General features: G+C 42.2%; 1 protein-coding gene across 3 annotated transcripts; it reads right to left on the reverse strand.

Annotated features, from left to right (window-relative positions):
* Positions 1-394: 394 nt before the first annotated feature.
* On the reverse strand, positions 395-25835 carry LOC125448066 (dihydropyrimidinase-related protein 2). 3 transcript variants are annotated; one of them, XM_048523044.2, is made up of 14 exons: positions 25558-25826; positions 24543-24631; positions 24260-24444; positions 20696-20860; positions 19516-19577; positions 19340-19420; positions 17487-17555; positions 11845-11965; positions 8932-9088; positions 7394-7535; positions 6833-7003; positions 5498-5677; positions 3311-3476; positions 395-2091 (listed from the first exon to the last, which is right to left on the reverse strand). In XM_048523044.2, the coding sequence occupies exons 1-14, from the start codon at positions 25594-25596 to the stop codon at positions 2000-2002; spliced, it is 1719 nt and encodes a 572-aa protein (XP_048379001.1). In that variant the 5' UTR covers positions 25597-25826; the 3' UTR covers positions 395-1999. The 3 variants fall into 3 exon arrangements, with proteins under 3 accessions (XP_048379001.1, XP_048379000.1, XP_048379002.1); XM_048523043.2 differs by having other exon boundaries at positions 3305-3476; positions 25558-25825; XM_048523045.2 differs by lacking the exon at positions 20696-20860 and having other exon boundaries at positions 3305-3476; positions 25558-25835.
* Positions 25836-26313: the final 478 nt, after the last annotated feature.

Here is a 26313-nt window from a genome sequence, read left to right on the forward strand (position 1 = left end):
CTTGGGTGAATCAATTCTGTTCTTACTCAAAACTCTAACTTTTAATCCGTTCAACATTACCTGGGTGGCTACTCAAGCACTAAGTTTGAACTGTCCAACTCTCCATCCAACTCTAACTTAGAGCATGAGACATTTGCAGGGGGTTTTGGGGAGCAGGGGAATCACCTCTCAGAAGTATTAACTTGCCCAGCAATACCCGTGGACATCAGCAGAATCCCCTGAATCACTCTGCTCATCTTGGGTTTTATACCTGGTCTTGAAGAGTCATGAAACAAGGTGGTTTGGGACAATCTGCTGTTGTATGTGTTAAAGGATAAATATTGGCCAGGAACCAGAGATTGTTCCTTGCAGCTAGAAGAACAGACAGACCAGCTTTAACAGACCAACTCAAAAATATTTTAAACAGTAATTGTTTTATTAGCAGTTCATGTCAGTAAACCATGATGTTTTATCAACCTTCCCCTATGGAATAAATCACAAGACCTTTATTAAACACAACAACAGAAGGAAGAAAAGTACAACAGGAGAACCTTATCAACATGAATGCCATGAAAACACAAAGTACTTCTTTCAGTAAGGATACGACACAGAATTGGAGGAGCAAAAAAAGCCATCAAGACAACATTTCAAAACTACAATGAGTTTTTGAGCATCAAGTCACTGTGGTCAGTTTAGTTTTCAAACTCTCCCATCTATGTATTAAAATCATCCAGTGCTAAACTCAAGTAAGTCATAAATGAACATGCCACTAGCTCACGTAGAGTGTCCAGTCTGAAAAAAAAATCAATTCAAAGAAGAAAAATGCATTTTGAGCTTCCACAGAGAAAGTCAACAGTGAAGCCTGTTGAGATCATGTAGGCAAAACGACATGACAAACTGACTGATGAGCAAGTGGACAATGTCTCAGAGCAGCTAAGAGATCTACACGTGATGCAACGATGATAGCCTATGACCAAATGAAGAGCAAGCTTGGTAGTTGGACACTCTCACCATTAAAAGACTATTCTTCTGCTATTAGGATGACTATCAACCTTTCCCGCACATATTACACTTCTCTGTACAAATCCTGCCAGTATTTTGTGTATGTGCGCACACATGCACACCGGTTACACTTAGGAATTCAGATTGGTACACACACGTGGCAAGCAAATGGTGTTCTAGATACACAGTGAAGTCCACTTGTTGCTGGAAATTTACAGCAGACACCTCAAAGGCTGCAACTGAGTTTATATCAATGCATCATGTCATTTTCAGCCCTTGTCTTACCTATTTACACCTTGTTCATTCAGATTTCCAGTGGCCAGTTTTTCCATGAATAAAACATTCCCTGATGAACCTAACACTGAATTCATCAGCAGCTGCACTATCAGAAAATTTAATATTAAGTGTGCATTTTTGAGAACAAAGGTTTAAGCAAACAAATTCCAACATTATTACGGTTAAATATTTGCAAATGATTATTAATTACAGTATAAACAGAGAGGAAGTTGTGCTCTGGCACTGAGTAAACAGCACCATCTCAGAGTTCTATTGAATTAGATCTCTGCTACAATGATAACAAATGATACTTCAATTTCTCTCTCTCTCTCAGAAGCGGCCTAATTGGTCAAGTGAGTAACCGTCAAGAGGCCAGCTTATTCCTCTTCATGTGAGAACCTGATTACTGTTCAACCAAGCAGCTTAAGAAAAAACATCGGCAACAACTCTATTCTAGAACAATCTACAGTGCCAGGAAATCACTCCTATCTCCTACAAACCAGATGGGTGCTAAAGTTCCTTCATGACTAAATGTTCTATGTGTCTTAATGCTGTGCAGGATTTAAGCATGAGAATACTTCTCTTGACTTGTCTTCTTGTGATAATTATAATACTGGGAGGTGGGGGGGGGGGGGGGGGTTACACAAACCTAGGATTATTTGTCCACAGTAACCGTCACAGGCTCTTAAAAAAAAATGAAAAAAAGCTGATGGTTCTGCCAACACCACAGCAGAATGGATGTTCATCCAAGCGTTGTGATATTTGCATGACCACCAGGAGGCATCACAATGCGTTGGCCAGTACGACGAGGCAGATTGTCATCCACCTGTGCACCTGTTGGAAAAGATAGGAGAGGTAAAAAACATTAGAATGCAGAGAGAGGTACACATCCTTAAAAATATTCAATTCTCCCCATGGTAACCAGCATCCACCAATCCACCCATGCACTGACTGACTGAAGCAGAACACATCAAAAACTCTGTTCTTCCCACCCACTTCCTCAATATTCTGTGGTGCAGATACAACTGGTTAAAGTGCACATTTGTCATAGAATCCTGACAGTGTGGAAACAGGCCCTTCGGCCCAACAAGTTCACACTGGCCCTCAGATAATGCCACCCAGACCCATCCCACATAACCCACCAAATCTGCACATCCCAGAACATTATGGGCAATTTAGCCTGGCCAATCCACCTCGTCTGCACATCTTTGCGACTGTGGGAGGAAACCCACGCAGAAACAGGGAGAATGTGCAAACTCCACACAGACCGTCGCCTGAGGGTGGAATCGTACCTGGGTCCCTGGCACCATGAGGCAGCAGTGCTAACCACCGTGTAACCCTCTGAATTTTCACGAAAGCTCAAGACATCTTGGCAGACTGCAAGGTTGGCAACACATGGAGAGCCAGAACTTTTATTCAATGCCCTCTTATGCTGCAATGAGCACTTTCTCATTGGCAACGTTTTGTTGTCACCATAGCTCATCTCTTGACTACAGTGAGCACTCTTGATATGCACCATTCGCCTTCAAGATCTGAGATTCAAACTGTCAACAGGTTAGGTTCCATTATTTCAGAGATAATGGGAACTGCAGATGCTGGAGAATCCAAGATAAAGTGTGAAGCTGGATGAACACAGCAGGCCAAGCAGCATCTCAGGAGCACAATTATTATTTGCATTCCATTATTTGCTGACTCTCTGGGCCAGAACAGATCATGTTCTGAAGGAGCCATGATATATTCCCTTTCTGATCAGAAGCCCAGCTGAACTCAGCAATGTACATTTCATCAAGACCACTCTCGTCCTTGCCGGAACACAAACGAGAGCACGTAACAGTGAGCACATTTTAAGTCAATCCATTTAAGACAGATAATTGCACTGCTGGCTTACATGATTAAAGATCAAAGACTTGAACAAAAGTAAACACAAGTTGACTTATTTCACATAACTGATCAATGTCTGACTCTAAGACTAGTTGAGAATTAAACTGAATACAAATATTAGACTACCTTATGAATATTTTAAGAGGTAATAAAACAGGAAACACACATTTACCAGACAAACTGAATCCTGACTGGTGCAAGTTTCGCACAGGCGGTGCTTGCTGTTTGGCAGGTGAAGTCTTAGTCGAGGAAGCAGGTGTGACTGATTTGGGCGTCACTGAAACCTCGCAGACAGGGCCATCGTAGAGCCCCCGGGGAACTCCTCGCAGTTCAGTTAACTGGCAGAGAAAAAGTGATGATGTTAAAATCCACGTGATCAAGATGTAAACATAACTGAGTACAGTGTTTTAATGCAGCTGATTTAATTAATTAAGTCAGTTACACTTGGAGTGAAATTTTAAACCTCAAAAGCTTCTTAATCAAGGCACCTCTTTTCAGACCTAGCAATAAAGCAACTGTGAATGCAGCAGAGGGGTCGAGGATTCCATGCAGATAACAGGAGTATCAAAAACCTCCTTTTCATACAGAGTGAACAATACTTGAAATTCTTAGCGCAAGCACCTACATTGAAGTAACTGTGTGAGAGAGCGAGACGGAGAGCGAGACGGAGAGCGAGACGGAGAGCGAGACGGAGAGCGAGACGGAGAGCGAGACGGAGAGCGAGACGGAGAGCGAGACGGAGAGCGAGACGGAGAGCGAGACGGAGAGCGAGACGGAGAGCGAGACGGAGAGCGAGACGGAGAGCGAGACGGAGAGCGAGACGGAGAGCGAGACAGAGAGCGAGACAGAGAGCGAGACAGAGAGCGAGACAGAGAGCGAGACAGAGAGCGAGACAGAGAGCGAGACAGAGAGCGAGACAGAGAGCGAGACAGAGAGCGAGACAGAGAGCGAGACAGAGAGCGAGACAGAGAGCGAGACAGAGAGCGAGACAGAGAGCGAGACAGACAGCGAGACAGAGAGCGAGACAGACAGCGAGACAGACAGCGAGACAGACAGCGAGACAGACAGCGAGACAGACAGCGAGACAGACAGCGAGACAGACAGCGAGACAGACAGCGAGACAGACAGCGAGACAGACAGCGAGACAGACAGCGAGACAGAGAGCGAGACAGACAGCGAGACAGACAGCGAGACAGAGAGCGAGACAGAGAGCGAGACAGACAGCGAGACAGACAGCGAGACAGAGAGCGAGACAGACAGCGAGACAGACAGCGAGACAGAGAGCGAGACAGAGAGCGAGACAGAGAGCGAGACAGAGAGCGAGACAGAGAGCGAGACAGAGAGCGAGACAGAGAGCGAGACAGAGAGCGAGACAGAGAGCGAGACAGAGAGCGAGACAGAGAGCGAGACAGAGAGCGAGACAGAGAGCGAGACAGAGAGCGAGACAGAGAGCGAGACAGAGAGCGAGACAGAGAGCGAGACAGAGAGCGAGACAGAGAGCGAGACAGAGAGCGAGACAGAGAGCGAGACAGAGAGCGAGACAGAGAGCGAGACAGAGAGCGAGACAGAGAGCGAGACAGAGAGCGAGACAGAGAGCGAGACAGAGAGCGAGACAGAGAGCGAGACAGAGAGCGAGACAGAGAGCGAGACAGAGAGCGAGACAGAGAGCGAGACAGAGAGCGAGACAGAGAGCGAGACAGAGAGCGAGACAGAGAGCGAGACAGAGAGCGAGACAGAGAGCGAGACAGAGATGGAAGGACACGGCAGAAAAGCAAGACTTGCGACACTCATGCTCAAGAGTGATTGCACTTTGGAAACATCGATCTGTGCACATCAAATCAGCTGATGAACTCAGCGTACAAGATTCTTCAAAATGCAGTGGTATGATCTTCAATGTCCAGCTGATACACTGAAACAGGTCTCAGTTTAATGTCAAAACAGAAGGGCACTTAGGCATTGCGCAGCAGTACCAGTCTACAATCAAAATGTGGAATGAGACTTCGTAACTGCTGTCCAAAAAACAAAAACTTTCCAGGTTAAAATTCCATGTCTGTGCTTACCTTCCAGAAATCCAAAATTATTGTGTTTCAACAGGACACAAATAGGTTAAAATACAGATGCTGGAAATCTGAAACACAACTCAAGTGGTGGAGGAGATGCCAGACGTGCTTAGGCTCTTTCGCAATTTCTGTTTGTCTTGTCAGTCTATGAGCTAATTGATTTTTCAATTATACTGAATTGCATCAAAGCTTTTCGGAGTCAGAGTCATACATGATCTTCAACAGACATCTCAGCAACACAGTCTTCACAGCAAGTGATGCAAAAGCCACTTTTTTTGACAATGTAGATAAGTAATTACCTTGCTCCTTGCTTTAACCCTCTTATATACATAGTCAGGGAATGGTTTCTTGGGGATGAAGCGTCCAGAGCCTTCCGATGCATGCACCGTGCCATCCTCGTAGACAATTTTACCCTGGCTTATGACAATCAATGGTGCCCCACGACACTCCATTCCTTCAAAAATATTGTACTCCACCGCCTGATTGTAACAAAATAGAAACAGCCTAAGAGAGGATCACGGATTATGCAGCATTCACCCGCACAGAAATCATATCCATGCTGCAAAATGCATTTTTGATCTGTTTGTCCCGTTTTCCCTCCTCCCCCAAAAAATTTCATTCCTTAGACACCAGCAGCTCTCTGCAAACATGTGGAATTGGTTGCTCTCCATGTTCAAAACAGAGGTGTGTGTCCTGGTGACCTTTTTGTCTGCTGAAGGCATAACAATTGAACATGATTTCACCCTCAGTCAGCATTCCTGAACAAGGACATTTCCAGTGAAGGTCACAGGACAGAGATCAGATGTAAGAAACCTGGTAAAATGTTTACTCTGCCTATCCCAACTGCGTGTGAATTCCACTGAGATCAGTGGAGTCAGACCAAGCTAGATCCTGGCAGCATCTCATGTAATCAACTTAGCTGTACCTGCCATCAACCTGGACATTGCGCCAACTTTTCTCTATTCTGCATCTTCCTCACTTGGTCTTCATCACAAGTCTTTCTTATTCTCTTACCATTTCCAAATTGTTTACCAACCTCAACTGTGATCTGGAAAGCACACTATCTCAAATGGTGGAATGATTTTGACAGCAATTTCTGAGTCAGTGGAGAGAGGAATGTGGGACTGACTGGCACATATCTGACACCTGATTGGCTTCTGTCTATGCTACATCATTCTATAGCAAATAAAAATGGAGTTTTGACCAATATCTCTGAAACACAATCAGTTGTTCACAAGGACCAAAACTTAAAACACCTCCTAATGTTCTTTGTTTTCTGACTCCTGGCTGAAAACATATCTTTTGAAATTATTTCCATCAAGTCAGCTATCAGATTTGAAGAGTTGGTTACCCAGTTTGTATCACCAATACCGAGTGAATTTCTGGGCATTTTGAGAGAGGTTTGTGAACTTAACAACTTCAGCAATGGTAGCATAAGACATCCTGCTTAAATGGGAGACCTCTGCCCAAGTGATAAGCAGGGGGCAGAAAAAACTCTGACTCCTGGTCAACATTTCTATTTGGAGTCTTTTGTCTTTTGGTGAAACTAACAAAATTACACACAATTATTTGTTTGCCACTGCGGAACAAGTGACAGACTGCTGTGTTTACTTGGACTGAAATTGTCAACGTACCAGGCTATGGTTCTTTGCAGTAATTGTCTTGACAATGTCAGGGTCCCAGATCACAATGTCAGCATCTGATCCCACTGCAATGCGCCCCTTCCTGGGGTACAAGTTAAAAATCTTGGCAGCATTGGTGCTGGTCACTGCGACAAACTGATTTTCATCCATTTTTCCAGAGACCTGTATTGTGACAAGAAACATTTCCATTGGAAAACACTGCCTGATCACTGGTGACACTACAAAGACATCCAACACATTTTCGTAGCTTTTAGAATACTTCCCACTCAATTTAATTACTGCTCCCCCACCTTGTTGTCGTTACATTCCTCATGACACAAGATACAAAATATCACCATGCTCAATCACACACAAAGAATTTTTGAGAGGGTCTACAATGATCAATGTCATTGGGATTGGACCTTTTAACTTGAGCAACCCTGTTCTATTACTCAGCCTTGCCTTGAAGGAACAAGTTACATCTCAGCAGTTTCTTGACAGGTTGCTTCTTAGCCTTCTTTCATCATAACCTGAATTGTTTCTTAAATCTTTCCACGACAATGTGGTACTTACCACAGCCTTATCCCAAACAATGGACATCCTCTCTTCAATTCCATTCGTACCTTCAGGAATCAGCGTGAAGTCATCCTTCCCTAAAGCCTTCTGAGATGTATTGAAAGTACAGTGTGCACTGCCAGTGACCTGCAGATCACCACTGTAAATACAGGCAAAAGATATAAAGAAACACTGTCAACAGGGGTACTTACTGAATCCACTCAACGTACTGACTGATAAAACAAAATTATGTTTATGTCAGACTTTCAGTCTGACTGTGGTACTAAGCTACACAGACTGAAGTAATTTACACGGGTAGAATAATTGCTCAAGACACAGCTATAATATGCATCCAAATTGAATTCAGTTTGAAAGAAGTGCAAATGGGCCCAGTTGACAAAAAATAACTTGACTCAAGATTTACCTTGGTGGTACTTGAGGCAAGGCACAACTTAGCTCAGTCATCAAACCCCTTGCTGCAGACTGGGCCACTGGACAATGAGGCAAGGATGCAGCACTTTGCAGTCATGTACCAGTAAGACTGTTACTAAGAATTCTACGGAAAGCACCTCCAATTGAGTCTGACCTTTTAGTTTCAGTTCTCACTCCACACACTTCAACAGAGTCTGGACTGACATCCAATAGAAATATGGATATGACCTTTGTGCCTTCTTTCAACTAATGAACATTCTCAGGTAGATGCAAATTATCCCATGACCTTATTGTGAACCAGAGTGGGGGAGCTGTCTCCAGCGTTCTCACTTATATCCTTTCATCAACACCACATGGAAAAGGTGACCAGCTCATCATGACAGCTACTGTTGAGGGAACTTGCTGTGCCTAAGTTGGCTGCCATTTCGACAGTAATTACATTTCAAAGGCATTTCATTGACTTCAAGGCGATAAGTCAATCCAAGGATGTCAAGACCTGATACAAACTCAGCAATTTATTTCTTTCATCCTCTCAGAGGCAAAGAATAAAAATATCGACAAGTAGCAGAAAGTTGCGAAGCAGGGGGCAAGCGTGAAAACATTTTCGATATCTCTCGGATTATTCTTATGAGTCTGAGGGTGAAATTTTGCCTGTCTGATTGAATGTTGGTGGAACATACTGCCAAAACAGATAGAATAATAACTGGAAGAGGAAATAAAAGGGCTGAGCGAAGCTTTTTACCAAACACACATGCTTCGTCAATCAACAGTCGCAACAATCATCAATGGGAAATTTCCTTCATCATATATGGTACAGTTCACACTTAAATTATGTTCAGGCTTTCGTCACAATTGCAATTTGCAATAAATTCTTCAATGCCTGAATAATCCTGATTATAATTGGTCTTCTCCTTCTTAGTGAAGTCTTCAATGATATTTTAAGTCTTTGCTCATTGACGATTGAGTAGATAGCATCAAAACCCTACTTGGACGAAAAGACTTGAATTATGGGTTTTGCTTAATCTGGCCCAATTTATGAATACATAATTGCTGATTTCCAAAATGACACTTCATCCATATAAAACATGTTGCTCAAGTGACTAGGGAAACAGCACCAAACATACCAAGATAGCAAGGAGTTCAGATAGTCTGGCGTGGTTGGATCAGGACTCAGTGGTGGAGAAGTCACAAAAGCAGCTGCCTTAGCCCAGTTCTTGCTCCAGTAATGCGACCCATCAGTGCCTAGACTTGCAGTAATCGGTTCCCCATACACAACAGTACCTGCCAGGAAAAAGGAATTCCACAAGCAATTTTTTTTTAATCAAGATTTGCCCTGAGAGATATGCACAGTTTTAAAACCATGAACAATGAAATGTGAGCACAATACACATTCAGCTTCTTCTCTTAACATGCACACGCAAAGTGAATACAATGCCAGTACTTTTGTTCAATTGTTCAATTCTTGGCGAACAAGGATAAACTGTTTTCGAGGCTAGCAGGCAGCTAATGAGAGGTCATACATTTAAAACAGTTTGCAAAAACAACCAGTGAACTAAAAAGAGGAGAAATCTGTTCACACGGAGGGTTGTTCACATCTGGAATAAACTACGTGAAATGTATTAGACGCAAGGAGCCTAACTGGACGTTTGCTTGGAAATGACAAATTTGCAAAGTTATATACAAAAAGATGGAATGAGAGACAAAACTGAACAGCTCTTTCCAAGAACTTGCACAGGCATGATAGGCCAACTGGAACTAGAATGATCACATCTCGGGACAACAACCAATAAACCAAATTCTTGGTTGGGCCAAAAAATCTGTTGCTTTATTGTCATTGCTTTTGATGTATCGGCTCTGCTTGTAGCAAATGCACACTCCTCATCCACTAGCCTTCAAACTGGGCACTTTCCATATCGCAAACATTTGGTTTGACTGCATCTAAGAAATGGGGCCTTTTATCGATGATTGTTTTTGCTAATAGTGCAAGATAGGTACGTAACAATGAGATGGTAAAAATGCATCTCAGCATAAGGCTATTTTCTCCCTTTCTCTGCAAAAATGCATCAACAGTCCCTCAAAATATCTCCATCTCTTGATTCAGCCTTCTACTTTTACAGACCCAATAAGTACCTTAAGCACCCCTTTGTCTATGATTGTTCAGGACAAGTTGACAAGTGGCCCTCAGCATGAGGTAAGTAAAAAGGCGGTTTTGAGCTCAAGTTTAGTTGCAGAAATGGAGGGGAAACATGGTTAACATCTTGGGCAGCTATTCAGTACTCAGTGGTGTGAAATCTTCAAGCAATGAATGTCATGGCCCAATTTACTAGACACGAGAAACAAAGTATATGTACCAAGATTAAAGTTGTGGCAAAGCCACCTGCTTCACTTTAAGAGGATGAAGGAAGATAAAGGAAGACCAGGGAAAAAAATTCTATAATACTTGGGTGAAGGCAAAATGCTGTCCTAACTATGCAGACTGTCATTGCATTTGCTGAAATCAGTGAAGTATTCTCATTGATCACAGGCTGTACATTTTTCCAATCACTTAAAAATTTAGCTACAATGTGTAAATTATGTTTTTAGAAACTACCTTAAAATGACTGACCAATACTCTACTGCCTGATTTACACACCTGTGGCTCCCACACCCAAAATCTTACATTTACACTTAATATAGTGCAGGTCCTGTAATTGTCGGAATAGAGTACAAGGCTCATTAGCTCTGTGAAACTGTTCAGAACTACTTTCCTCTTTAACTGAGCAATTCAATGCGCTGTCACTACTGGCGCTGATTTCTTGGCTGATTTGTGACTAGAACATTTTTTTTTAAATTACACACAACAGTTTGAGACGATCATGTACAGGTCAGCTAATAGCACTAAGCGAAGGGTGTCTCAGAGGTGAGCATTGCTGCCTTACAGAGCCTGGGACCCGGGTTCGATTCCAGCATTGGCGACTGTCTGCGTGGAGTTTGTACATTCTCCCCATGTCTGTTTGGGTGTCTCCGGGTGCCCTGGTTTCCTCTCACAGTCTAAAGGTTAAGTCAATTGGCCATGCTAAGTTGTTCAGAGTGCAGGCTAGGCAGTGTAGCCATTGGAAATGCACAGTTTACAGGGATAGGACAGGGGAGTGGGTCTGGGTGGGATGGTATTCCGAGGGCCAGTGTACCAAATAGCCCACTTCCACAAGGTGGGTTTTCTGATAAGAAGTCGGGAGTTCTCACGGTGTGCTGGCTATCGGTGATTAAACAATATTTATCAAAGGTCAGATGGATTTACCATTTATCTTGGGTGCTGAGTGTCTGAGAATGACAGCCACAGGGCTCTTCTAATGGCCTGTGGACTTGAATGTCACTGCATTATTCGGAAATTTGCTCAAACGTTAACCATGTGCAAATAATTTTTTGCTGGAGCACTACTCAAGACTCCAATTCACTCTTGTGGAATAATCCAAGTTTTAATTAAGAAAGACACAGATATCAATGAACTGCTGCATCAATGGCCACCAGCCTGATATATCACCCATCGACTGGAGTAACACGACGTCTGTTCCCGTCAGACACTAGGTAAATAACCAATTAGCATAAAAATAACTTGGCTTGATATTCTTTTAAACTCCAGAAGTGTGCAGAATCACAGATGTAACAGGCTTCAGATTGGTTAAAATCAAGGAGTGGGAGAACATGTTTCAGGCTCCAAAAGGGGTCTTAAGTGTCAGGAATTACATAGCATTGAAACAGACCCTTCGGTCCAACTCATCGATGCCGAGTGAATACCCTAAACTGACCTAGGCCCAGTTGGCAGCATTAGGCCTATATTCCCCCAAATCTCTCCTATTAATGTACCCATCCAGAGACCTTTTTACATGTATTAATTGTACCCACCTCCACCACCCTCTCTGGCAGTTCATTCCATGTTTGCAACACACTGTGTGACAAAGTTAGCCCTTAGGTGTCTTTTGAATCTTTTGCCTTGCACCTTAAATCGACACCACCCACCGTGCAGCCCCCACCCCACCCCCAAGTTTTGTTCTATGTACCTTTCTTCCTGGCTTGGGCAATAATATCTGCAGCAGTTTTACTCATCACTTTGGTTATATAGAGTGGGCAGTTGGTTTGATTTGCGATAGTGATAGCCCGGTTTACTGCTTCTGCTTCAACCTGCCAAAAAGGAAACATTACTGACAATTTAGGGGATAAAAAAAATTCGAAGTATTGAGTCTTACCAACCAATAATTAAATATCACTGAGAAAAACTTAAATATACAGTCAAAAAACCATTTGATTCAGCGCTTCCATTCACTCCACTGTCCAAGGTGTATCACAAACCTCAACAATTCTCTCAAGTCCCATGGAGAAAAGACTCTCACATGTTCCTACTTCAGACCAGTTCAATTTGTTCCTTGTTTCTACCTTCTTGCAGCTCAGGATTCATCCTGCTGTGCAACATATTTGATCATTATAACAAGTATTTGAAGAGGTGGAGAGCACTTTCTTGGAATATTAGGAAGTTGAGGGCTATCAAGAGTGCCTGAGACAGATCAGCCATGACCTTATAGAATGGCAGGGAAGGCTTGAGGGACCAAAAGGCCTAATCTGATATTATTTATCTTAGTCTCCTTGTTAACAGTACATTCAAACACCATCTGAACCAGGTTTATTTTTCTAGCCTGACAGGGGAGTCTAGAAATAGAAGACATTGAACAGAATTCAGAGGAAACGTGTGTTCAAAAGGTTCGGGGTGCTCGGAATTCAGTTTATTTCTGGACTTCATCCAAAGACAGAAAAGCCTGATTTTGAATACTCATGGACATGAGGTGAGGGCAAAATAAGTTGAAGGAAATAATTTGTTTCTTTTTGAACGGTGGAGCAGGCAGAAGATGGAGTGACTTCCTCTCATGATGACTCCTTCTACTACATTGCTAAACTCTCATTTCTTTAAAGCAAAGATTTAGTGGGGTACTCTACACTTCATCAGTTTCTGGGATTAAGTTCTATCTTCAAATTCATTTTAAAGCAACTGTTGCCCCATGTTTAACTTGAATAACCTAATTATAGTCACTCATCAGGCAGTTTCTGTGTAATTCTTACGGTATTAATTACAAGCACTTCAAGAGAAATCAGTGCTGTCTTCCACCCACAACAAACACTTCACAGCAGCAGTCAACAGACAGCACTCAGTCCAGCAGTAATTTTACACAATCATTCATGGTCTATGGGCAGCACCGGCTGTACCAGCATATATCGCCCACTCTGTGTTGCCCTTGTGTTGGTGGTGGTGAGCTGCCTTCTTGAACCATTAAAGCTGATTTGATATCAGTCATGCCACAATGATATTTGTACAAATACCAGACTGCCAGTTGGGAGCTCTAGGATTTTGACCAAGCAATACATTTCTATATCAAGAGAATGAGCGACTTGGAGGAAATATTCCCATGTTCACACTGCTGTGGCTCAGCATCTGTGGTGGAGAGAGTGAATGTTTATACATGTGGTATATATCAAGAGGGCTACTTTGTCCTGAATGGTGTCAAACTTAAGACCATAGCAAACAGGAACAGGATTAGATGGTTGGCTCAAGCCTGCTGTGTCATTCAATAGGATAGGATGGCCTTTCCCCATAACTCAATTCCCCAACTTATTAAGAATCCATCTCAGCTTTAAACAAACACAATTTCTCTGCTTCCACAGCTCTACGGCAAGGAGGTCCAAAGATTTCAATTTCAGAGATGAAATCTCTGCACACAACAGTCTTAAATTGGTACACCGTTATTGTGTGACCGTTCTGCAAGCCCCTAATCCATTTTAGATGCTTCCACAAGATGACCTCTCATTCTTCCGAACCGCACCGAGAATAATCCCAATTAGTACAGCTTTTGCTCAAAAGACAATCCCTCCATCCCACAGAGCAACCGCTCGAACCCTGCCTGAGCTGCCTCTAATGAAATAACATCTTTCCTTCAAATAAGAAGGGGACCAAAACTGCTGACAGAAATCCTGAACAAAAGCAAAGTTGCTGCAAAAGATCATCAGGGCTGGCAGCATCTATGAAGAAAACAGAGTTAACGTTTCAGGTTTGCTGACCCTTCCTGGGAACTGATGGTGGCTCGGAAAACGTCAGTTAATATGCAGAAAATAGGGAGGTGGGTAGGATAGGGAGTAAACGATAGGATAGAGTACTGAGAGACAGAAAGGCAGTTGGACAGGCAATAGTGTTGTTAATGATCAGGCTGGGAGGGTGCGTAGCTGTTAATGGGGACTGTTAGTGACGAACAGGGGGTGTGTAATGGCAGGCTATGTGGCAACAAGGTCTTGTGTGTGGGGTGGGAGGGGGCTGGGACATGTGAGAGTTTAGGCCATAAAACTACTGGACTCAGTACTGAGGTCGGAGGGCTGTCAGGTCCCTAAGCAGACAATGAGATGTTGGAAATACTGAAATGATGATGTGGTCTTACCAGCACCTTGTACAGTTGCATTCAGACCCTTAAACTCCAACCCCTTGAAATAAGGGCCAACAGTGCATGAGCCTTCCTGATTATCTGCTGCACCTTTGTGCTAGCTTTATGTTTCATAAACAAATAACCCCAGTCCCTTTGTGTTGCAGCTTTCAACAGTTCTTCTCTATTTGAATAATATTCTGTTCTTGTGTTCTCTCGTCCAAAATGAACAACTTCTTAGTCGCTTCCTTTCTTCATGCCATTTTTAAATATTGTAAACAGTTGCAGTCCCAGCATTGATCCCTGTGTAATCTCATCAGGGACAGGTTGCCAACCTGAAAAAGTGCTACACACCCCCACTTGCTGATTCCTGCCCATGAGCAGGGTTCCAAACTGATCCCAGTCTTCAGAGCAATTGCTGACTTTTGCCTCCTTATCCACAACAGTATATGACCATCAACACCATGGGCAGTTATCCTCAGACTTAACATTTTATAGACTCATACAAGGTGGAAACAGACCGTTGGCCCCCACTTGTCCATGTCAACCAGGTTTCCCAAACTGAACTGGTCCCATTTGTCTGCATTTGGCCCATACCCTTCTCAATCTTTTCTGTTCATGTACCTGTCCAAATATCTTTTAAATGTTTTAACTGCATATGCCGCAGCCACTTCCTCTGGTAACTTGTTCCATATATGCACCGCCCTGTATGAAGAAGTTGTCCCCCAAGTCCCTTCTGAATCTTTCCCCCTCACCTTCAACACAGGACCTCTAGTTCTGGACTCCCTACCCTGCAAGATACCTTGGATATTCATCATATCAATGCCCTTCTTGATTTTATGTATCTCTAAGGTCACCTGTCAGCTACCTACACTGCATGAGAAAATGCCCAAGCCTGTTCGGCTTCTCATTCTCACTCAAACCCTCCCCTCTTGGTAATATCCTTGTTCCTTTTGTAATGTACCTTAGCAAATGCCTTCTCAAAGACAAATTCAAGACAGATACAGCTCCTCGAGTACACTGGTTGAAACTGCCTCAAAAAACTCCAATCCATTTGTGACACACGACTGAACTCTCACAAAGCCGAATCTGTGTATTATCTTCATTCACTGTCAGTCAAACAGTGCTGTGTCCTTAAAACACTCAGCTGAGCCCCTTCCTAACTCTATGACCTCTTCCAACCCTACCAAACTCTCATCTGATGCTCTTGGGCAACCTCCATTTTAATTGCTGTACTGCTGGTGGCTGGGCCTTACACTGCTAAATCCTCAAGCTCTTGTTCACTTTCCTACTTTATGGTACTCATTACAACTTGTCTTGGACCAAGCTTTTAGCCATATGCCCTAATGTCTTCCAATATGACTCAGTGTCACACTTGAGTTGTTAACGCTCCTATGAGGCAACTTGAAACACTTGACTGCAAATTGTAATTTGCTAATACAGACACAAAAACACTTGTCCAAGTCAAAGGCAGGGAGGTTCAGAAGACGTTTGAGTTAGGTCTTTATCACCCATATGAAATGCACTGCCTGGGTGGGAAGTTGAGGCAGGAAACATCAAAAACTTGAGAAAAAAAAATGTTGCTGATCAGCTCAAGTGTGAAAGCCTTCAGGGCTGTGGACCTCGAATGCTGAAGTAGGACAAAAATAGGTAGTAGCTGTTTTTGATGGTGCAGACTTGGTGGGCTCAAGGGCCTCTTTCCATACTTCATGATTGTGTGATTCCCGTTTCATGAAGCCATACTGACCTTGCTTGATTAGATCATGATTTTCGAAATATGCTGTTGCTTCTTCCTTTGTGATGGATTCTAACAATTTTCCAACCATAGATGTCAGGCTAATCAGCTTACAACTACCCACTTTTGCCTCCCTCCCTTTGTGAGTAGGGGTGGCACATTAGCAAGGTTTTCCCATCCTCTCAGATTTCTGCAGAATACAAGGATCTTTGCAAAATTGTAACCAATGTACGCATTATCTTTATAGTGATCTTATCTAGGGCTCTAGGATTCAAGCCATTAGGGCCAGGAGACTTGGCTGCTTTTAGCCCATTAGTTTGTCTGATGGCACCTCTCTACTGATACTTCATTTCTCTCCTGTATTGTGTAGTATCAATGCAATTTCTGAAATAGCTTCCAACATAAATACAGTTGCAAAATATCTGTTTGACTCCTCGACTATTTCCTTGTTCCTCATAACTAATTCATTTTCTAAGGAGGTCTACGTTCAGTCTGAGCCCTCTCTTTTCGTGTACTTAAAAATCTTACGGTCACCTTTTACACTTCTCACTAGTGTGCCCTCAATTTTTATTTTGTCTGTCTTATCTTTTTAGTCCTCCTTTGCTGGATTGCAAATTGATCCCAGTCTTCAGAACTTTCACTGACTTTTGCCTCCTTATTGGTGTTTTCTTTCAACTGAATGCTCTCCTTGGCTTCTTTAAGTAGCTACAGTTAGTTCATTCTTCTCTTTGAAACCTTCCTCCTTACTGGAATATATTTTGGCTCAGTCATAAATTACCTCCTTAAACATCTTCCACTGCTTCCTACCTGTCTTTGCTGCCCAGTCCACTGGAGCTCACTCCATCCTAATTTCATTGTAATTCCCTACTTGGTGTTGTTGGAGCTGCACTCTTGGAGGCAAGTGATTTGCACCTTTCAGATGGTGCACAAGCTCAGGGGAGTCGGGAAGTGAATTATTTGCTGAAACATTCCTGGCATCTGACCTCATCATGTAACACCAGTAGTTGTTTGGCTGATCTAGTTCTGGTCAATGGTAACCTCCCAATACGATGTTGTTCGGGGGAGCTTCAACAATGGTGATACCACATACCTCATCTTGTATGCTACTTCATGTGCAAGAAGCTAACTCTGTAGATCTGGGCTGGATAAACACAAGTTTAATAGGAGCAATACATTTGAGAACTCAACCGAATATGCATTAAATTTCAATTACTAAAAAAGCAGAAAAATTGTTTAAGTTGTGGCAAAATTTTGATGGTCAACTTATTTGGTCATCAACAACGTAACACATGGTGTAAGGTCCCAACAACAAAATTCCATTTAGAAAGAATCATTGACTGATGTCTGAATTGAGGAAAATTTGAGAAAATAATAGTACACCGCATGTCTGAATAAGCATTTTGCACCATCTGTTCCATTTGGTCAGACCAATTTGCTGGAATGTCATGCTGCACCAAGAGTTTATGCAAATATGCTATCTTAAAATGAACCCAGATTGTTATCCTCTTACCTCCTCTGGCCTGCTCAGGACATGGCCTTCAGGTCCAGTGATACCTAGTCCAAGAATCCTCTGTTGTTCCTGTAATGCAGTGTATGGTACGGTGGTTAGGGTATAGAATCACTAAGGAGTAACCGTTAAGAGATTGATGACCAGAAAGAAAATGATCCGCCTCTCATTTCACAACAACGACGTGCCAAGTCAAATATAAAGGGGCCAAACTCTCAAACAAATATTTAACAGAAAACAAAGCTACACACCAATTCATTTGTGGTAAAATATTCTTGTACTCTGAAACTGAAGGTAATTGGTGTTCTAAGTAATATGTCAAACACAGCAATGATGGGCGAACTGCAGCTGATGCCACTGGGACTCAGGCAGCAAAACGTTCCATGGCCTCAACATTATTGACAGGAGCATGTTCGAACAAATCCGACAGTGACTTGGAACCATCACGAGGATGAACCAAATCATGGTTTCAGCATTAGACAAGCTGAGCCTTGGGTGGAGTCATCATGCGACAGAGATGAACAGCCTTCACAAGAGCATGTATTCGTCTGAAGCTCATGACAGAATTAAAAATGACAAGAAAAAAAACTGAGTGATGTGCAGCCTTGGGAATTCCAGGATTGGCCATGTTGAAATGGTTTGTAATGTTCAGGGATGTGTGGGTAAGATCAAACAGCCATGGTGAATATGGGGTTACGTGGATACAGTAGGGAGCAGTGTCTTGGTGGGATCATCTTCAGTGTGGACTATATGGGCCAAATGGCCTATTTCTGCACTGTAGAGATTCTATAATTCCATACAAACTGAGATGGCCTCAAACAGCCTGACCATTTTCCTGGAATTCCCAAGGCTGCACATCACTCTTTTTTTTCTTGTCATTTTTAATTCCGTTATGACCAGAGCAGAGCGGTGGAACATTTAAGCCAAGCATAGTGTCATGAAGCACAGGAAACCTCAACCAGTATGTGTGTTTGGAAAACTCACATTCATCTTGACTATTCTAAAGATGTATCATTCTTCCAAATAAGGTTTAGAAAGGTAGCCTCTTTCTTGACATCCAATGATTTCAGTCAGTTACACACTTCATTTATTGGTGTGGTTGAAATATTCTGCATCATCAACAGTTTCACTAGTTCAGATGCATGAGCATTCAGATCAGGAGATCAGATATTTCAGTCAGGACTCAAGCTGGTGTCTATGAATTTTGTTTCTGTTATGCCGGGCGCAACTGCAGTTCTCTTACTGAAATGGCTTGCTAGCTTCCATGGCTGTCCTACTTCAATCATGCTTTGAACATGACCCTGTTGACATCTGTTTAAAAGAAATGAAACCCTGAACTGTAGAGCTGGTTTGCAGATATTTTAATTGAACCTGAATCACAAAAACTGTTCTGAATAAAGACCCTCAAAAGCACTCAGTTCATTAGACATGACAGGATATTTAGTCACTGGTGTCAAACTGTGGGCTCATTTTCTGCTGGGCAATTAGATCTACCTGTGAAAGCAGAGCCAAAGCAGGTTGACGCTGCAAAGGCTCATCAGCAGTGAAAAGCCCAACAAGCTCATGGGGCTGACGGCCTTCCTTGTTCCTACTCACACGTTCCTATCGATCAGGTCAGGAGAAACCAAAACTCTGCCTCACTGAGTGTCACGTATCAGGAGAAAATAAACTTCAACTTCAACTCATGTCAGCTTGGGTTGTATTTCCATGTAAATTCAAACTATCATAGATAGACTAACTGAACACACCATAAAATGGCAAACCTCTTTAGTGCAATGGGCACATTTATTTTTATTTCAACTTCAATTTAGTTCGACAATTTTTTTGGGCCTGTAGCATCCCTGCAACTGAATTACCTCAGCAATAATGTCACCATTCTCAGCATGAACTTGAGCAATGGCACCCATATCACGAATTGCAGTCAGGGCTTCATACATCTGTGAATAAAACAAACACCAAAGAAATTACAGTTATAAACCAAAGAAACAAGCACATTTTTTCATCCAGTTCTGCCATTTTATTATTGCCTTACCTGGGCATCAGAGAGCTGATAGCGGTCTTTGTAAGCCATGTACAGAAGGAAGGAATTTACACCTGCCAGGAATAAAAAAATATTGCAAATATTTAGTGATTGTGGGAACTACCCGATGCTGGAGAATCTGAGATAACAAGGTGTAGAGGTGGATGAACACAGGAGGCCAAGCAGCATCAGAGCAGGAAAGCTGATATTTCGGGTCTGGACCCTTTTTCAGATTAAAAAAAAAGCTTCACAGTGGGGTTAAAATCGTTTCAGAGATAGTGGGAACTGTCGATGCTGGAGAATCTGAGATAACAAGGAGTAAAGCTGGATGAACACAGGAGGCCAAGCAGCATCAGAGGAGCAGGAAAGCTGACATTTCGGGTCTGGACCCTTCTTGGCCTGCTGTGTTCATCCAGCTCTCCACCTTGTAATCACAGGGAGTTCCCACTATCTTGGAAATGTTTAGTTGCGTTTAGCTCAGTGTTTTATACAACGTATGTTTCTTATCAAGTGGCAATGGATTGCTGTGCCATTGAGAAAGAAAGACTACTTAAATGGAGACACTTCAGATGCAGGCGGCATAGTGGCTCTGTGTTCAGGACTGCTGCCTTAAGGCACAAGGATCTGGGTTCACTTCCAGCTTTGGGTGACTGACTGTTTGGAGACTGCTCACTCTCCCCATGTCTACATGGGTTTCCAACAGGTCCTCCTGTTGCTTCCCACAGTTCAAAGTTGTGCACGTTTGGTGGATTGGCCATGTTGAAATGGTTTGTAATGTTCTGGGATGTGTGGATAAGGTCAAACAGCCATGGTGAATATGGGGTTACGTGGATACAGTAGGGAGCAGTGTCTTGGTGGGATCATCTTTGGTGTGAACTACATGGGCCAAATGGCCTATTTCTGCACTGTAGAGATTCTATAATTCCATACAAACTGAGATGGCCTCAAACAGCCTGACCATTTTTCTACTTTTTTTTTTCTCCTACCTGTAGAAAAATCCAAGACCTAGTCCCAAGTACAGAGCTGAATAAAATCTTGTTAATTACATTTTTCATAAGCAACAATCACAGATTGCAGTTGCAGGCAGAGCAGTACACCTGCCCATGGAGTTACTAAAAGGTCACAATTTGTTCTGTACATATCATTAATCCAGATTTAACACACTGCTAACTATTTCATAATATGATCTTACCATGCTCCTTCACCAAGAAATCCATCTCTTCTTGAAGACCTTTATACCATTCTGTGATATCAACATGCAAAGAGTAGTCACAGCAGGACTTGTTATCTGCCCATTCTCTCCACTGTTCAAAAGCAGTGATCAAACTAATTCCAGGCTCTGCCAACACATGGTCAACTGCAAATGAACATTGTAAAATCACAAAATTACCGGGGTGGGAAAGATGATTTTACATGAGTTCCAGAGTTGTATGTCTCCATTATGGATGCACAGACTCATTTGATGAAAACCTAACCACATGTGCAGAAATTTGCACAGCCCTTCTAAATGAAAGGTACAGACTTGCAAATTTGGAAGGGAAACTGTTGCGAATGTTCCGTCTTTCATTACAATAATGACTTCCGAATTGATACCCACACAATAAACAAGACTGAAATCATCAACTTGGATTGTACCTGGTGACTGCATTTTCATTGGTGTGAATACCACTTGGATTTACAGTTGAAGAGAGTATATTCAGGTTTTACCACACTTTTAATTTAAAAAAGTTTCATGCTCTTTCCACACACTGTTGTGGGGTAATTTCTGGTTTGGATGACATGACCTGGATGATGGACCATTGTTACAGTCCACAACACCACTGAGGTGAGAAAACACCAAGTAGACTCAGGGCATTCTGATAATGCAGTCAACTGGCAACAAAAAGTATGCAAAAGCAATGCGCTGGCCATTTTCACTTCTCCGTGTTGGGCATACAGCAAAGGCTTAATAATGACTAACTGCCAAGTTGGCCAACCTAAAATAGAGCAATCTTTGCCAAACTTCAATTGTTCAGGCCAAGGGAGAATGCAGTGTCCTTCTTCAGAGCTTATAGCATTAGTCTCGATTCAATGCCACAACCTCACACGAAATATTCAGAATGAAACAGCAAAGGACCTTGATGCAACATCAATACTTTGTATCATTAAAGGCATGAAAGGAAAAATATTGTTCAGAAAGAAATAACTGTTAACAATGTATGTTTTTTTTTAAAAAGTGTCTGTGCACGCGAGCAGGTATTTTAAGTAAACGAGAGCAAAGGACAGATGAACTAAAGAAGCCCCACAATCCAAATTTAAATAAGTGCCATATTAAAGTGGCTATGAATTCTAAATACAGCAAATAATCAAACTCAATGTTCTGAAGGGGGACATACATAATATTTTATTGTACCATTCAACAAAACTAACCCTTTTTGCCAAAATTAAAAATGCAACAGAAAAGAAAGTCAAAAATCTCTTAAGAAAATTTTCCCACATGATCTTACACAATAAAGATGGATAGACTCTGACTGTGGAGGTCACAAAGTCAATCTGCTATCCCCGAGTCCTTGCACATTTTAAAGGGACCTTGCCCAAGTTATTTCCCTCTTCATCATTTAACTCGGAATGAAGCCAAATCCAATCTCCAACCTGATGCCCTGACAGGGCCAGCAACTCAGAAGAAGCCTGGGATCCAATCTAACCACATGAAGCCCACTGCAGCAAAACTGCAGGTGGATTGAAGCGCTCAACCTCAGTCAAGGCACTAGACATTGACAGCAATTGTAGCTCACATTGCTTCAAAACTCCCAAATCTTTGGCATGCAGCTGCTCATAGCCATTTTGAACAGTGCTGCTTGATTCAGTTGATAGCATATGGTCTGAAACAAGCATTCTTGCCAAGAGATTTTACATACAGGGATTCAGCTTCTGCACACTTGGTAAATGGCACACTCTGGCTGATGAATGCAGATGGTGCCCAAAAGTGACCAAACCCTAGCTGGGACTTCAACCTGGGTCAAAAAACTGACAGTGCCACTGAACCCAGTCCACTCCAGCAAGACTTGGTGAACTTCTTTGTGATCCCACAGTTCAAGTGTAACCTTTAAAGACAACTGTGTACGGACTGTGATTTGCCAAAATTGCACTCAATTTCATTTCTGCTGATTTTCAGCATCATTTGCACTCCTTGATGCAATGTTATCAATTTAGCAGCTTTCATGAACACTGGAAGATAGAAAAGACTCAACCACCCTTTGTTCCATGGTTAGTAAGTTCAAATTGGCTTAGATCACCATTCAATGCAAGTGGCTTCCCAAGTTCAACTCCTGATCTTTTTCAAGCTAGTCTCTCAATGATTGTTGCAACGATCTCCTCATCGGTGGAATTTTGATCCTATCACCTGACAAAGTACATGTCTGCCATATAGGCAGGGCACCAAAGATTCAGTAGACAGATTCATTCAACCTCATCTCTATTTTGTACAATTTTTACGAACAAAAATTGATCTCATCAAAACCTAAAAAATTGTTACAAGTTTCATTCAAAGGCAAGATGTTTTCTCTGGCTGGTGATACTTTGAACTCTGGTTCAATGTCATGAACTAAGCGGATGGCAATTCAGAACTGAAAGACTTCTGAATCATAGCAATTCTCACCCAAAAGAACTATGAATGCCAAGTTGTCACATGTATTCAAGACAGAGACTGACCATTTTTTTAAAAAAAACACCAAAATCTTCAGTTAAGATACAGATCTAGAGTAAAGTGCAGCCAACATAGGAAATCAGGCTTCATCTCTGTGGATGGTGCAGTAGGCACCAAGCACACAAAGGCCCACTAAGGGCAACCTTTTCTAATGTTCATATGCGAGACATAATAACAAGAGCATCAAAGCTCCTGTAGCTGATTATACAGCAACAATTTCTCCAGGAGATGTTCGTGCAGGGCTTCCAAAACTGGAGGTCTTGACAAGATTTTGGTGATCTCGAGCTCTATGACAACCCTTCAGCTGAATCCAACCACATGCAAAGCCCCTTTAAATCCTAGGTTTGCTTTCTACTGATGGGTCTGGCTGAACAAACAAATCTTTAATGTTGGGTCCCTGCTAACTTAGTAAGTTGGTCTTTCTGGGGGATAAAGAAAAGCACCCCGCATTTGAAGCATGGCCTATCATGTGGAACCTCAGGCACTGCCCATCCTCCCAAATTTCTCCCCAAAGATGGTCTCGGGTTTAGCTGTCTCATTCCCCTTTCACTGTTCAACAAGTGTTTAGCCCCGATTCCTCTTCTATGCAAAGAACTGTCACAGAAGCATAATATCAGAGGGCTGCTGGGAGCACAGAAGCATTTCCTTCCTTTTTGACTTCAAGGGAACAAGAAATGAAAACAGCAAGAACAGCATTTATTTTAAAAATCATTCATGAGAATGATCAAATCCAAGGGTGCTGGGGAAGGTGGGAGTTGGAGATAAGCAAATCAAATCAAACAATGAGGTACGTCTCAAATCTGAACTTATTATTCATCCATTGTAACTAATAGCCAAAACAACAGGTAACACAAAGTACGAATTGCAGCAGGTCAACGTCAACACATGGCTAGCTTTTCATAGTGAGATTTGGTCACGTTCTACATCAAATCATCCATTCATTGATTGGAAACTAAGTTGGTCAATGTAACTTGCAAACTTTTCCTTTTTCAATTAATTACACTACGGTTCCACGTATGATGAAAATTAACATTAAAAAAAATCAAAGTTGAAAATAAAACAGAACCTTACAGATCATAGTCGTGCCCCCAGCCAGAGCTGCTTTCGTTCCTTGGAAGAAGTCATCAGCTGCTGTCATCCCTTTGACAGGCATCTGCAGACGGGTGTGGACATCAATGCCCCCAGGAATAACCATTCGTCCATGGGCATCAGCAACTTTAACCCCACCAGGCACAATCAGATTTTCACCAATTTGCCTGGGGATGTAACAAAAAGTTTATTTTATTAAATGGAAGGGTTGGTTTATTAAATACTTCTCTAAAGACTACTACAAAGCTGAGCAAAACCATCTTACTTGATCAGACCATCTTCTATGTAAATGTCAGCAAAAAAAGACTGGTCATCATTCACGATTTTTCCTCCTTTTACCAGCATGCGCTCACTCTGGAAGAGATTTTGTAAAGATTTCATTTAAAGACTGATATTCTTCAGTTTTCAGTACATGGGACCTGCTCCTCTGACAAGTGAGCATAATTTATCATAAGGTTTCTGAAATGAGATCAAAAACATTGCTTGTAAAAATGCACCATTTCCACATAATAATGCATTAAATACCAAAACAGATTTTTCTCTTCCACCAGTTTCTTCTGCTGAATTATTTCTAAAGCCAGGTGAAATTTTTCCTGAATTCCTTTATACGTGGAGGTTTAAATCTACTACACCACCCTGAATTTTGCAGACAAGTGTAATCAGCATAACCCAAGGCTAATTCTCACGTGATTGGCAAATATGGCACAAATGAATCAGTGTTGGAAATAAAATTAATTAGAAATAATAAAGCCACAAGACTGAAATCATTAAATATAATAATACTGAAAAAATAAATCTGTCATAGTCTACATCTTTGTTGGAATGCTGCTGGGCAGAAATGGGGAAATGGTTACGTTAAACATATAATCAAGTGCATTTTGGAAAGGACTTGCCAATTTTTCACCGTTGAATAAGCATTCTTTTTGGAATGGCGTTTCTATTTGTTAGCCTTATCAAATCCTTTAAAAAGCAAATCGTATAATCATACCACACACAGGGGAAGGACGGACGAAAGAGAAAGAAATCTCGCCCATCTGCCTCTATTCAACCACCGCCATTATCTCCCGCAAGGGTTGCACAGTCGCTGTCCTTGGTCCCACAAAATTAAAACTACGTCGCTGCTGGATTCACATTACACAATTCGGGCTATCGAAAGAATATTCGAGCACTGCATTTATCAGGCACTCGGGATCAGTACTTCTGCCCGAAATCACAAGCTGAATGCAACGCTGCATTTCAAAGAACAACCCCTAACATCCATAATGGCCCTGAATCCTTACCGTGATACGTGGGATATTTTTCTTGCCTTGATAAGACATAACTGCGCTGATCAATCGGTCTCGAACACAAAAAAAAGCTAAACGCAGAAACTGCAGCCGCAGGCCGGTTGCGATTATTTTTAAATAACGTATTTCTTTTATTCCTCCTGCAGCCTCCCCTTTATGCCAGACCGTTTCCAATTGGGAGACAGTCCAGCAAGAATAGACGAAGCTGCGGCTACAGGCATGCGCTTCGCCGCACCCAACTTTCAGCCAAGTCCAGCCCCTTTGCTGTGCCGATTGGTTTCAATCAAATCAATGTGCGGCAAGGCTCTATCTCGGCTTTGTCTTCAAGCAAAATCTTCCGAACAGCTTAATACATCCTTCGAGCAAGTAAATTCATTGGGATGACTTGTTTCATTTTTTTTTAAAAAGTGCTTGGGCCTTTTTGCACATTATTTTTCTCATGATTACTCTGGAGTGAAAACCTGCAGCCAGGCTGTGAAACTTGCCTGTTCTGACATAATTCCTTGTCCATCATATGTAACTGTGCCATCCCATTTAAAAGGGGCTGGCACGCCGACACATTAAAAAGAGTTCCTATCCCTAATAGGGAGACAAAAACAATTCAAAAGGACTCGAAACGTCACCTGTCTTTCTCTCCTCACAGATACCATCGCTTCTGCTCAGTTTCTCCAGCATTCGCTCCTGTCACGTCAGAGAAGCTCAGTTGAGGTTAAATCCAAGAAGAGGATCTGAAGTTCTCCTCAAAACTGT

This window comes from Stegostoma tigrinum, chromosome 40 (genome assembly GCF_030684315.1).
Source record: "Stegostoma tigrinum isolate sSteTig4 chromosome 40, sSteTig4.hap1, whole genome shotgun sequence".
Classification (NCBI taxonomy): domain Eukaryota; kingdom Metazoa; phylum Chordata; class Chondrichthyes; order Orectolobiformes; family Stegostomatidae; genus Stegostoma; species Stegostoma tigrinum.